Source organism: Leopardus geoffroyi, chromosome A2, assembly GCF_018350155.1.
Source record: "Leopardus geoffroyi isolate Oge1 chromosome A2, O.geoffroyi_Oge1_pat1.0, whole genome shotgun sequence".
Lineage (NCBI taxonomy): Eukaryota > Metazoa > Chordata > Mammalia > Carnivora > Felidae > Leopardus > Leopardus geoffroyi.
In genome coordinates, this window is record NC_059331.1 from 162,790,179 (window position 1) to 162,802,312 (window position 12,134).

General features: G+C 43.7%; 1 protein-coding gene and 1 long non-coding RNA gene across 4 annotated transcripts in view; one reads left to right on the forward strand and one right to left on the reverse strand.

Annotated features, from left to right (window-relative positions):
* Positions 1-910: 910 nt before the first annotated feature.
* On the reverse strand, positions 911-3,960 carry LOC123607085. Of its 2 annotated transcripts, XR_006716640.1 has the most exons (3): positions 3,842-3,960; positions 3,008-3,137; positions 911-1,403 (listed from the first exon to the last, which is right to left on the reverse strand). It is a non-coding gene; the product is annotated as an uncharacterized LOC123607085 (long non-coding RNA). The 2 variants fall into 2 exon arrangements; XR_006716639.1 differs by lacking the exon at positions 3,842-3,960 and having other exon boundaries at positions 3,008-3,370.
* ZNF862 (zinc finger protein 862) overlaps positions 3,524-12,134 on the forward strand; it is a 38,053-nt gene continuing 29,442 nt past the window's right edge. The window contains exons 1-2 of one of the 2 annotated variants that reach the window (XM_045496085.1): positions 3,524-3,786; positions 7,961-7,983. Coding sequence is in view for 1 of the 2 variants with exons in the window: in XM_045496084.1 (XP_045352040.1) it covers positions 3,763-3,786 (24 nt within the window). In the remaining variant the exon portion in view is untranslated. The remainder of the gene's footprint in view (positions 3,787-7,960; positions 7,984-12,134) is intronic. The other variant, XM_045496084.1, reaches the window with a different exon arrangement.

The window sequence follows — 12,134 nt, forward strand, 5'->3', positions numbered from 1 at the left end:
CACCCAGGCCCCCCTAGAAAAGGTATTCTTATTGGCCCCTGCATTGAACCATGGCCAGGAGCGCAGAGTCGTATAATGGAAAATGGTTACTTGGGACCTACTCAGGGGTGATAATCAAAATATTTAACAGTCAGTATGGCAATATGTACTAATAAAATTTTTAAATATAAACTGGGGCACCTGGGTGGCTCAGTCGGTTAGGCATGTGACTTCGGCTCAGGTTGTGATCTCATGGTTTATGAGTTCAAGTCCCGCATTGGGCTCTGTGCTGACAGCTCAAAGCCTGGGGCCTGCTTTGGATTCTGTGTCTCCCTCTCTCTCTGCCCCTCCCCCGCTCATACTCTGTCTCTCTCTCTCTCTCTTTCTCTCTCTCTCTCTCTAAAATAAAACATTAAAAAAAATTTTAAATATAAACTATATCTGCTTTATTTTTTGTTTAAAACTTTGAAATATGACTTAGAGGCGCCTGGGTGGCTCGGTCGGTTAAGCGTCCAACTTTGGCTCAGGTCATGATCTCTCGGTTCACGAGTTCAAGCCCCGCCTCGGGTTCTGTGCTGACAGCTGAGCCTGGAGGCTGCTTCGGATTCTGTGTCTCCCCATCTCTCTGCTCCTCCCCTGCTCACACTACGTGTCTCTCAAAAAAATGAATAAACATTAAAAAAAATTTTTAAAAACCCAAAACTTCAAATTATGACTTAAAACACCCATATGTAAAAGTACAGAAAACATTTTTATAGTTGATTTTACCAACACTTTTATAATAATCACTGCCTTACTTTCTGTCATTTTACTTCTATGTATACATAATGGGAGGGCCACATGGGGGCTTTCTGGAGTGCTGGAGATTTTCTGTCTCTGATCTGAGCGGTGGCTACCTGGCACACAGGTAAAAACACATCGAGTTATACACTTAAGATTTCTGCACTTTATTATTTGTCCTATTATTATTACATATATTACACCCATATATATTACAAACGAAACAATATATGGTTACAATGACTTCAAATAATTTTAGGTCTGTGACCAGGGCACCGGGGTGCAAAAGTATCTGGCCCCAGGTGTCCCAAACAGACCAGGTTCAGTCACTCGCTGCTGACAAAGTCCAAAGACAGAGAGATGAGCGGTGGTGAAACAAGAAAGGAGTGTATTTCAGTGTGGCCAATGCTGGGTAGACAGCGGACTAGTGTTTCAAAGACTATCTCCAAAACCTCTGGGTTTATACAGGGAAAATGTGGGCAAAAGTTGGGGGGGGGGTATATACAGGTGGGCAGCAAAGGTAAGGTCGATCGCTGTCTTGAGGTCAGTCATGTGGGGTCTTGCTGGCTCAGGGCACTTGTTACTGCTTGAGGGGCTAGTTCTGGTCCCCATCACAGGATGCTTTGCCTGAGTTAAGACAAAAGCTGGGAAGAACATAACCAATCAGAAAGTATAGATGAGCTCAAGATGGAGGCGGCTGATGTTCTGTTTCATGTCTTTTTTTTTTTTAATGTTTATTTATTTTTGAGAGAAAGAGACAGAGTGTGAGCGGAGAAGGGGCAGAGAGCAAGGGAGACACAGAATCCGAAGCAGGTTTCAGGCTCTGAGGGGTCAGCACAGAGTCGGACGTGGGGCTCGAACTCACGGACCATGAGATCTTGGCCTGAGCCAAAGTCAGATGCTTAACCTGAGCCACCCAGACGCCCTGGATGTCTTTTAAAGAAGATGAGAGAATAGGGGCGCCTGAGTGGCTTAGTCTGTTAAGCGTCTGACTCTTGATTTTGGCTCAGGTCATGATCTCATAGTCATGAGACTCAGCCCCACCTTGGGCTCCAAGCTGGGGGTGGAGCCTGTTCAAGATTCTCTCTCTCCTTCTCCCTCTGCAGCAGCTCACACTTGCCTTCGAACTCTCTCTCTCTCTCACAAAACAAAACAAAACAAAAAACAAAACAGAGAGAGAGAGAGAGAAGAAAGGAAAGCAAGTATATCTTTATAGAGCTTGGACTTCCTTCTTTCCTCCTTAAATTCATCCTCTACTCTGCAGTATGCCTGATGCAACTGAAGTGCAAATTTGCCCACACCATTCACCCGCTTAAAACTCATTTCAGACTCCTTAAGGTAGCATACAATGCCCTCCATGTCCAGCCCCCAAGTATCTCTCCAATGTCTTTTCCCACAACTTCCTGTCTTACGCTGCACCTACCATTTGCTCACCTGCCTGGCTTAATTTATGCTATTTCTTATGGCCACTGCCCTCTTAACAACACCTTTGTTCCCCTCCTATTTTAGCTCAGGCTCCCATAACAAAATGCCATAGGCCCGGTGGCTTAAACGGCAGACATTTATTTTCTCACTGTTCCGGAGAATGGGAGTTCATGACCAAGATGCCATCATGGCCAAGAGGATGGTGGGAACTCTCTTCCTGGCTTACAGATAGCTGTCTTCTCACTGTTTCCTCATCTGGCAGAGAGACAGCAAGCTCTCTGGTGTCTCTTCTTTTTTTTTTTTTTTTTTTTTTTTTAATTTTTTTTTCAACGTTTATTTATTTTTGGGACAGAGAGAGACAGAGCATGAACGGGGGAGGGGCAGAGAGAGAGGGAGACACAGAATCGGAAACAGGCTCCAGGCTCTGAGCCATCAGCCCAGAGCCTGACGCGGGGCTCGAACTCCCGGACCGCGAGATCGTGACCTGGCTGAAGTCGGACGCTTAACCGACTGCGCCACCCAGGCGCCCCTGGTGTCTCTTCTTGTAAGGACACTAATATCATCATGAGAGCCCCATCCTCATGATCTCATCTAAACCTAATTACCTCCCAAAGGCTCCACATCAAAATATTGTCACATAGGGGTTACATACAAATTCGGGGGTTACACAATTCCTTCCATAGCACCTCATGGCTGACTCCTACTCTTTAATTTAGTCCAGGTGCCACTTCCTCAGGAAATCCTTGACCTAAGCACCCCATATTCTCCCACCACTGTACTCTAAACGGTGACAAAGTGTGCTTTCATAGGGTTCTGGGCTTACCTCTCTCCTTGCACTTGTGTCTTTATTTTGTAGTTATCTGTTTCTGGTCTGTTTCCCCAATAGACTGTAAGCTCCTTGAAGGCACGGTTTTGTTTCATTCAGCTGTGTATTCCCAAACCTTGCACGGTGCCTGGCAACATGGTAGGCAGCCAATGATGCTTTTTGAATAAATGTTTAAAAAAAAAAAAAAAGTATTGCCCTCCTTGATTAAATAAAGTCTGAAACCTTCAAGGTTGACAGTGGTCCTAAAAATGCGAGGGAACAGACCCAAGAACAGGCATTCTCACAGCCCAGGGAGATCTGTTTGCCTTTAACGCAAGATCTGGGAGAGCGTGGTGGGGATGTCACCTTTCAACCCTCAAGCGCGGCGGGAAGGGCAGGGAGCGAGCTGTTCTGCGTCCAATCAGGGTCCAGCATTTCGGGAGCCAATAGCGGCTTGAGAGCCACTTAACTAGGCCGGACTACACTTCCCGTGATGCCCCGCCGTCTCGGGCCAGGAGGCTGCCGTAAAGCGGCTCGCCCGACACGGCGCTAGTCCGCGCTGCTCGCCTCTCCCGGCATCGGGAGCGCTACCGCCCTCCCGACGTGGGGGAGCTGGTTCTCGGCCGCGCGCCCTCCTCGCCGGGGCGTCCTGCCCTCCGGGGGCCCCGGTCCCCAAGGTGGTCGCGGCGGCGGCATCCTCAGGCCAGGCCGCGGGGGGAGGGGGCGGCCTGGAGGCAGTGGCGGGGTCAGCACGGGCCACCTCAAGCAGGGCCATGGAGCCCAGGGAGTCGGGGAAGGTAGGCCTGGAAGGGCCCTGGGGCCGCCCACTCCCCTCCCGTGTAGATCCCTGACCTGGGCTCCGGCGAGGCGGGCGGTATGGGCGGAGTCCCCGCAGATGAGCCATCCTTGCAGGGAACGACTCGCCCGCTCGCCCGCCGCCTCGTTCTCCACACTTGGGCGGCCTTCTCCGGGCGGGTGTGGCGGGGAGGAGCGGGAGTCCCGCGCAGCCTCTCGGCCCCCCTTCCCTCTCCCGGTGGCCAAGCCGCCCTCTGCCCCGTGGCCGCCCGGTTGATGCTGGGGTGGGTGACCGACTCAGGGTAGTGATGCAGAAGTGCTTCCTGTTTCCCCACACCTCTGTTGGGAGTTTTGAAGAGGCCCAGCATGTTTTAAGGCTGGCTAAAACCGTAGTGGAAGGCCGGGGGTAGGGATTACCGAGAAGCAGGGTGAAGGTTTGGCCCTGACTAGATCCCCCTTCCCAAGAAAGGGCTGAGAGGAAAAAGAGAAGGCATCCGGCATATTTCTTGCCCACTTAAAAGTTACTAGCTTATCTACTTCGTGGAGTATCCGAGTACTGCCCAGAAGCATATTCCATAAACTTGCTTCAGGCTTGGGGTAGGAGGCTGTGAGTTGGAACAAAAGATGGGAGAAAGTGCTTGACGGTAGAGTTCAGTGGCTTTGACGGGATTGCTAGAGGCAGTGTCAGAAGACCAACTCGGTTGTAGGCATCTGACTTGGAGACCGTGGCAGCCTCTTGGGACTAAGATCTTTCTGGATGTTCTTGGCAGCCTGCTGCCAATTTTTATTTCTTCTTTGGCACAGAGGGAATTCCCTCCACATATGTTTTCAAGTGTGTATTGAGTCCTTTTAAAAAAGAAATTCACTTAATAAACATATGCGGTCTGTGGTCTACTGTGAGCTAGATGGTGGAATACAGGATAAACATGAAGAGACCACTTTCCGCAAAGAGCTCTCCGTGGGAGAGAGTTGCTGACTTCAATAACTAGGGCAAGCCTGAAAGCGCTGCCTCAGAGACAAAAGAGAAAAGATAATGAGGTTATTTCCACGCTGTAGCTTCTTCTGGAAAGGCTGGGAAGGAATGAGTTACAAAAGAAGTTACCCCTTGCTTAAGTCTCTCTTCCACACTCCCTCTCCTCCACAAGCTACAGTGATGCATTTATGTAACAGATGAAACAACCCAAGTAAACAGTGTGAGACAAAGCTCAACAGAACCCAACTAAAGAAAGATTGAAGGTGAACCATGTGCCAGCCTCAGGATAAACACTGTAGGGGATATCAAAGTAGTCCAGGAAATGGCCCGTACCCTCAGGGAATATCCCCTGATTAGTTTCAACTAAACCTGAGTTTGGGGAGCAAAGTGTAATGTGAAAGAAGGATTGTTGGAAATTGAAATTAGCAATTTGAGGTTGATCTCAAACGATTCTGTTTAGTTGTAGTCTGTCTTAGCATTTAATGGGAGAAGAGAGAAATGCAAACAATTTGGGAGGTAGGGGAGAAATGTGATGTCCCGTCCCAGGCCCAACCACTAAATGAAAACCCCCCTTGGGGACTGGAACTTTCACTCTTGATTCTAATCTTGATTGTAGGGTGTCTCCAAAAGATGCCCACCCTTCCAAATGCATCAGTTTTCTAACCTGGGAAGTTAGAAGGTTATCCAAAGACGAAACAAAGCGACTGCAAACACTGGCAGTGTTAGATGTCTTGCACACGAGTGGCAGTAACTAGGCTGGGTGCAATGTCTGCTAAAGTTCCATTCTGAGTATCTTTTTTTTTTTTTTTTGGCTCAAGGCTGGAAGACTGGGTGTCCACTTGAGGTAGTAGCTTGGTCGGTTAATAGTATCTTCCTTTGGTGCTATTTTGTGATATTTGTTAACTAACAGCAATCTTGGCCTATTGGATTGGGTGGGGGGTATCTTACATGTCACTGGCAGAATAAAGGAAAGAAGTCAAAGACTTTTCGCCATCACTCTATCCCATTATCCTGTTTTATTTTCTTCCCAGCCTTTATCACTATATAAATTCTCACAATTATTTATTCTCACACGTGCTGACTTTGCTCTCTGTTGTATCCCCAGTTAGGACAATGGAGCAGCGTGTGGCATTTAGTAAGTTCTCAGTATTTTTGGAATGAATGACTCATAAAGTAGCGTTGCTACAGGATCCCTTTTGCTAGAGGTTATGAATGCTCTGGAGCTCGCTGCAGTCTGACACCCCATGTGCCCTCTGGGAGACTGTATTTTTAGTGCTGCCACATAGGGGTATTTATTGTGTGTATAGTTATTGCCTCAGCATTTCTGGTTCCTGCCCCTTCTGCCTTGTCCATGGAAGTGCTCACTCCTATCTCCCTTTTCTCTAGACCCAGTTCTATTATTACACTTACTGGTGTCTCTCAGCTCCCAAGAGATTTTAATCTGTACAGTAGTGATAGTGTTTTCCATATCTTAGGACCACCATGCACCAAGCCCATGAGAAACAACTAATAAATGTATTTGGAATGAAATAATTAAGAGCCTGTGAAATACTTTGTATATAATGTGGTGGGGGGAGGGGGGAGGTAATGGTGAAGGAGGTCATAACATAAGCCAATCAGCATAGGTTTCCTGAGTACCTCCAGCTCCATGAGAGATACAGAGGCTTCCTTGCTCAGGAGAAAGAGAAGTGCGAGGACCACGTGGTTAGGGAATCCCTCGCGAAAGAGGCGGAATGTGAATAGGAACCTGATGAGTAGGTACAAGGAAATAGGCGGAGTCAGGGAATCTAAAGGTCGGGTGTGTAGAAGGAGGAAAGAGTGTAGAAGGAGGAAAGTGTAGAAGGAGGAAAGACGCAAGACATGTTAAGTGATTGCAATGGCACTAATCTGTTTGCAGTAGAGATTCCAGGTGGGACAATACACAGAGCTCAAGTTAGGAAGGTGGGTTAGTTTCAGATCAAGGGAATTTGGTGCTGGGCTAAGTCAGAGCTCTGCTGTATAGACAGAGGGAACCACTAAAATAGAACATCCAGAGATACTCTGCTTTAAATTTTTTTTTTTTAACGTTTATTTATTTTTGAGACAGAGAGAGACAGAGCATGAATAGGGGAGGGGCAGAGAGAGAGGGAGACACAGAATCCGAGGCAGGCTCCAGGCTCTGAGCTGCCAGCACAGAGCCCGACACGGGGCTCGAACTCACGGACTGTGAGATCATGACCTGAGCCGAAGTCGGCCGCTTAACCAACTGAGCCACCCAGGCGCCCCAACTCTGCTTTATATATAGATGAAGAATTGCTTTTATTGAAGATTTGTGTTTTCTTTATTTACATGGACATCAATTGGAATCAGAAGGTTCTTGCCATAATATTAGCTAAAAGAGAGATACCAGAGTTAGGGCAATCACTCTTGTTGGGAAGATGCTTCTTCATTATCTAAGCATTCAGTCCTGGTCATTCCCTTCATCCTTGTGGATGCTGAAGTAATGGGCCCATTGGCTTTCATTAGAAGCCCACCTGTTCCCTCAGGAAGAAAGGGGAAGGGGTGGGTGTGAATAGGGAGCCCTGCTTGTCCTTGGTTACAAGTTCAACCTGTCCTGTTTGGAACAGCTTGCTCGCTAGTCCTGGGGCACAGTAATCACCCCGGGTTCTGCCTTCAGTCTAACCTCAAGCATCCTCTTCCCCCTTCCCCCTGTTGGCTCCCCTTAGACCATATCTTATGTGTACCCCTTTGCTGTCTGACTGCCTTGTTTTGGCGGAGCGCATCCTCCAGCAGGATTTTGGAAATATAATCACATTTTGCATTGGAAGACACTCTGAGTGCAAATAGTTATTTCAAACATGCACATTTGGCAGGGCAATTCTATTAAAAAATATTTTTTATTGAAGTACCACCGCCATCCTATGTTTTCTTAGTTTCAGGAATGCAACATAGTGATTGGACAATTCTACACGTGACTCAGCGCTCACTGCAAGTGTTGTTACCATCTGCCACTGCACGGCATTATTAAATATTATTGACAGCATTCTCCGTTCCGTACTGTTCAGCCCCATGTCTTATTTATTTTATGACTGGAAGTTTGTGTCCCTTACTCCCCTTCACCTAGTTCTCCCAGTGCCATCCCCCCATCCCTCTGGCAACCACCAGTTTGTTCTCTGTGTTTATGAGTCTGTTTCAGTTTTTTGTTACTTTGCTTTCTTTTTTAGATTCCACTAAAATTCCACTTTAGGTAAGTCATATTCTATTTGTCTTTTTTGTCTGACTTATTTCACTTAGCATAATACCTTCTAGATCCACCCATGTTGTCACAAATGGCAAGATCTCATTCTTTTTTATGGCTGATATTGATATGGCTGATTATATGGCTGATATATAATATTTCTGTTTTTAACTCTTTGAGGAATCTCCGTATCGTTTTCCACAATGGCTGCACCAATTTACGTCGCAAACGGCACGAGTGCTCTCTTTTCTGCATATCCTCATCAGTACTTGTTATTTCTTACCTTGTTTTTTTGTTTTTATTTTAAGTAATCTCTACACCCAGTGTGGGGCTTGAACTCACAACCCCGAGATCAAGAGTTGCATGCTCTACTGACTGAGCCAGCCACGTACCCCTGTGATTTCTTGTCTTTTTGATACTAGCCATTCTGGCTGGGGTGCAAGGTGATATCTCATTGTTCTTTGATTTGCATTTCCCTGATGATTACTGATGTTGAACATTATTTCTTTTTTTTTTTTTTTTTTTTTTTCAACGTTTATTTATTTTTGGGACAGAGAGAGACAGAGCATGAACGGGGGAGGGGCAGAGAGAGAGGGAGACACAGAATCGGAAACAGGCTCCAGGCTCTGAGCCATCAGCCCAGAGCCTGACGCGGGGCTCGAACTCCCGGACCGCGAGATCGTGACCTGGCTGAAGTCGGACGCTTAACCGACTGCGCCACCCAGGCGCCCCTGAACATTATTTCATGTGTCCGTTGACCATCTGTATGTCTTCTTTGGAAAAATGTCTATCCAAATCCTCTGCTCATTTAAAAAAAATTTTTTTAGTGTTTATTTATATCTGAGAGAGAGACAGAGAGACAGTGTGTGAGAACGGGAGGGGAGAGAGAGATGGAGACAGAATCTGAAGCAGGCTCCAGGCTCTGAGCTGTCAGCACAGAGCTGGATGCAGGGCTCGAACTTGTGAGCCGTGAGATATGACCTGAGCCAAAGTCAGACACAACCAACTGAGCCACCCAGGCACCCGTGTCTGCTCATTTTTTAGTTAGGTTGTTTTTTTTTTTTTTTTTTTTTTAGGATGTTGAGTTCTGTAAGTTCGTTATGTATTTTGGATATTAACCTCTTATACATCATTTACAAATATCTTCTCCCATTCACTGGTTGCCTTTTTGTTTTATTGATGGCTTCCTTCACTGTGCAAAAACCTTTTATTTTGGTGCAGTCCCAACAGTTTATTTTTACTTTTATTTCCCTTACCTGAGGAGACATCTTGTAAATATGTTGCTAAGGTTGATGTCCAAGAGATTACTGCCTATGTTTTCTGTTAGGAGTTTTATGGTTTTAGTTCTCACATTTAGGTCTTTAAGCCACTTTGAGATTTTCTTTGTGTGTATGGGTGTAAGAGAGTAGCCCAGTTTCATTCTTTTGCATGTAGTTATACAGTTTTCCCAGCACTATTTATTGAAAAGTCTGTCTTTTCCCCCATTGTATGTATATACTGGCCTCCTTAGTCACAAATTAATTGACCATATACAAGGGGGGTTATTTCCGGGTTTTCTGTCCTGTTCTGTTGATCTATGTGTCTGTTTTTGTGCCACTACCATACTGTTTAGATTAATACAGTTTTGTAGTATATCTTGAAATCTGAGATTGTGATACTTCCAGCTTCGGTCTTTTTTCTGAAGATTGCTTTGGCTATTTGGGTCTTTTATGGTTCCATACAAATTTTAGGATTCTTTGTTCTAGTTCTGTGAAAAGTGGTGTTAGTGTTTTGATATGGATTGCATTGAATCTGTAGATTGCTTTGGGTAATATGGACATTTTGACAGTATTGATTCTTTCAGTCCATGAGCATGGTATATCTTTCCGTGTGTGTGTGTGTGTGTGTGTGTGTGTGTTGTCTTCATTTCTTTGATCACTGTCTTATAGTTTACAGAGTATAGGTCTTTTACCTCTTTGGTTAAATTTATTCCTAGGCATTTTATTCTTTTTGGTTCAGTTGTAAGTGGAATTGTTTTCATAATTTCTCTTTCTGCTACTTTGTTATTAGTATAGAGAAATGCAACAGATTTCTGTATATTAATTTTATATTCTGCATCTTTACAGAATTCATTTATTGGTTCTAATAGCTTTTTGGTGGAGTCTTTAGGGTTTCCTATGTGTAATATCATGTCATCTGCAAATAGTGATAGCTATACTTCTTCCTTACCAATTTGGATCCTCCTATTTTTTTTTGCTTGTCTGATTGCTGTGGCTGGGACTTCTAGTACTATGTTGAATAAAAGTGGTAGAAGTGGACATCTACGTCTTATTTCTGATCTTAGAGGAAAAGCTTCTAGTTTTTCCATCATTAAATATGATGTTAACTGTGGATTTTTCATATATGGCCTTTATGATGTTGGTATATGTTCCCTCTAAGCCTACTTTGTTAGTTTTTATCATGAAAGGATGTTTATTTTGTCAAATGTCAAATGCATCTATTGAGATGATGTGGCTTTTATCCTTCTGTTTGTTAATGTGATGCATCACGTTGATTGATTTGCAAATACTCAGTCATCCTTGCATCACTGGAATAAATCCCACTTGATTGTGCTGAATGGATGCTTTTAATGTATTGTTGAATTCTGTTTGCTACTATTTCTTGAGAATTTTTGCATCTTTGTTTGTCAGATATATTGGTCTGTAGTTTCTTTTTTTGTAGTGTCCTTGTCTGGTTTTGGTTAATGCTGGCCTCAGTATGAATTGGGAAGTTTTTTTTCCTTTACTGTCTTTTAGAATTTTGAGAAGAATAGGTTTTAATTCTTCTTTACATGTTTGGTAGAATTCACCTGTGAAGCCATTTGGTCCTGGACTTTTGTTTGTTGGGAGTTTTTTGATTACTGAATAAATTTAATTACTAGCAATCAGTCTGTTCAAATTTTCTGTTTCTTCCAGATTCAGTTTTGGATGATTGTATGTTTCTATGAATTTATCTATTTCTTCTAGGTTGTTCAATTGTTGACATATAATTTTTCATAGTATTCTCTTGTAATCCTTTGTGTTTCTGGGGTATCCATTGTTATTTCTCCTCTTTCATTCCTGATTTTATTTATCTAAGTCCTCTTGCTTTTTTTCTTGATGAGTCTGGCTGAAGGTTTATCAATGTTGTTTATCCTTTCTAAAGAACCAGCTCTTAGATTCATTGATCTTTTCTTTTCTTTGTATTTCATTTATTTCCACTCTGGTCTTTATTATTTCCTTCCTTTGGGTTCTGTTTGTTCCTCTTTTTCTAGTTCCTTTAGGGATAAGATTAGATTGAGATTTTTCTTGCTTCTTAAGGTAGACCTGTATTGCTATAAACTTCCCTCTTAGAACTGCTTTTGCTGTGTCCCAAAGATTTTGGACCATTGTGTTTCCAAACCATTTTTGTTTCTAAAATTGTTCATTCATACATATTCATAGGTGAAAGACTGTAAGGTTATATACCAGGTGTCAATAGTAATTCTTTTTTAGTAAGGGGATTATGGGTGATCTTAAAACATTTTTTCTGCTCATTGTCTAAATTTTCTGCGGTGAACATGTATTAACTCATAAGAAAAGCAGTCAAATTATTTTTTTAAGTATACAGCTCAACAGTGAGTGATAAGAACTATCTGTATTATTTTTCTCAAGAAGCTTTGACTGTTGAGTTAAAATAGATATTTCACCTGCTCGAAATCTGACCATAAAGTTACAAGGCAATTTTAGACAAATGCACTAGAACTTGTCATAAACGGAAATAAACGTGTCCCCTTCACAGTTGTCACTCTGGAAGGCCTTCTACTTACCCCAAAGATACTATTTCCCAAAATGTTGTTTTGCTTTGGCGGTGGGGAATTTATATTTTGTTAATAATTTTCTTTATCAGACTAAGTGATAAATGTTCGGGGTATGAAATTAAAAGGATAAACGGAGCAATGTTTTCTGCCTATTTCCTTTTCTGATGATTTCTTTTATAATGGTTTGTTGCATGGCCCTGGATTCTTCCCTCTCTGGGGCTATGATGATAGTTTTGTTTTGGAAAAGTTTTCTTTTCCATGCCTCACATTCATTTCCTCAGTTCCAACCTGCCTCCTCTCCCTGCCACCATCCGTGAGAACCTTTCTCCAGATGTCTGATAGTCCAGCTTAATAGTCGGACACT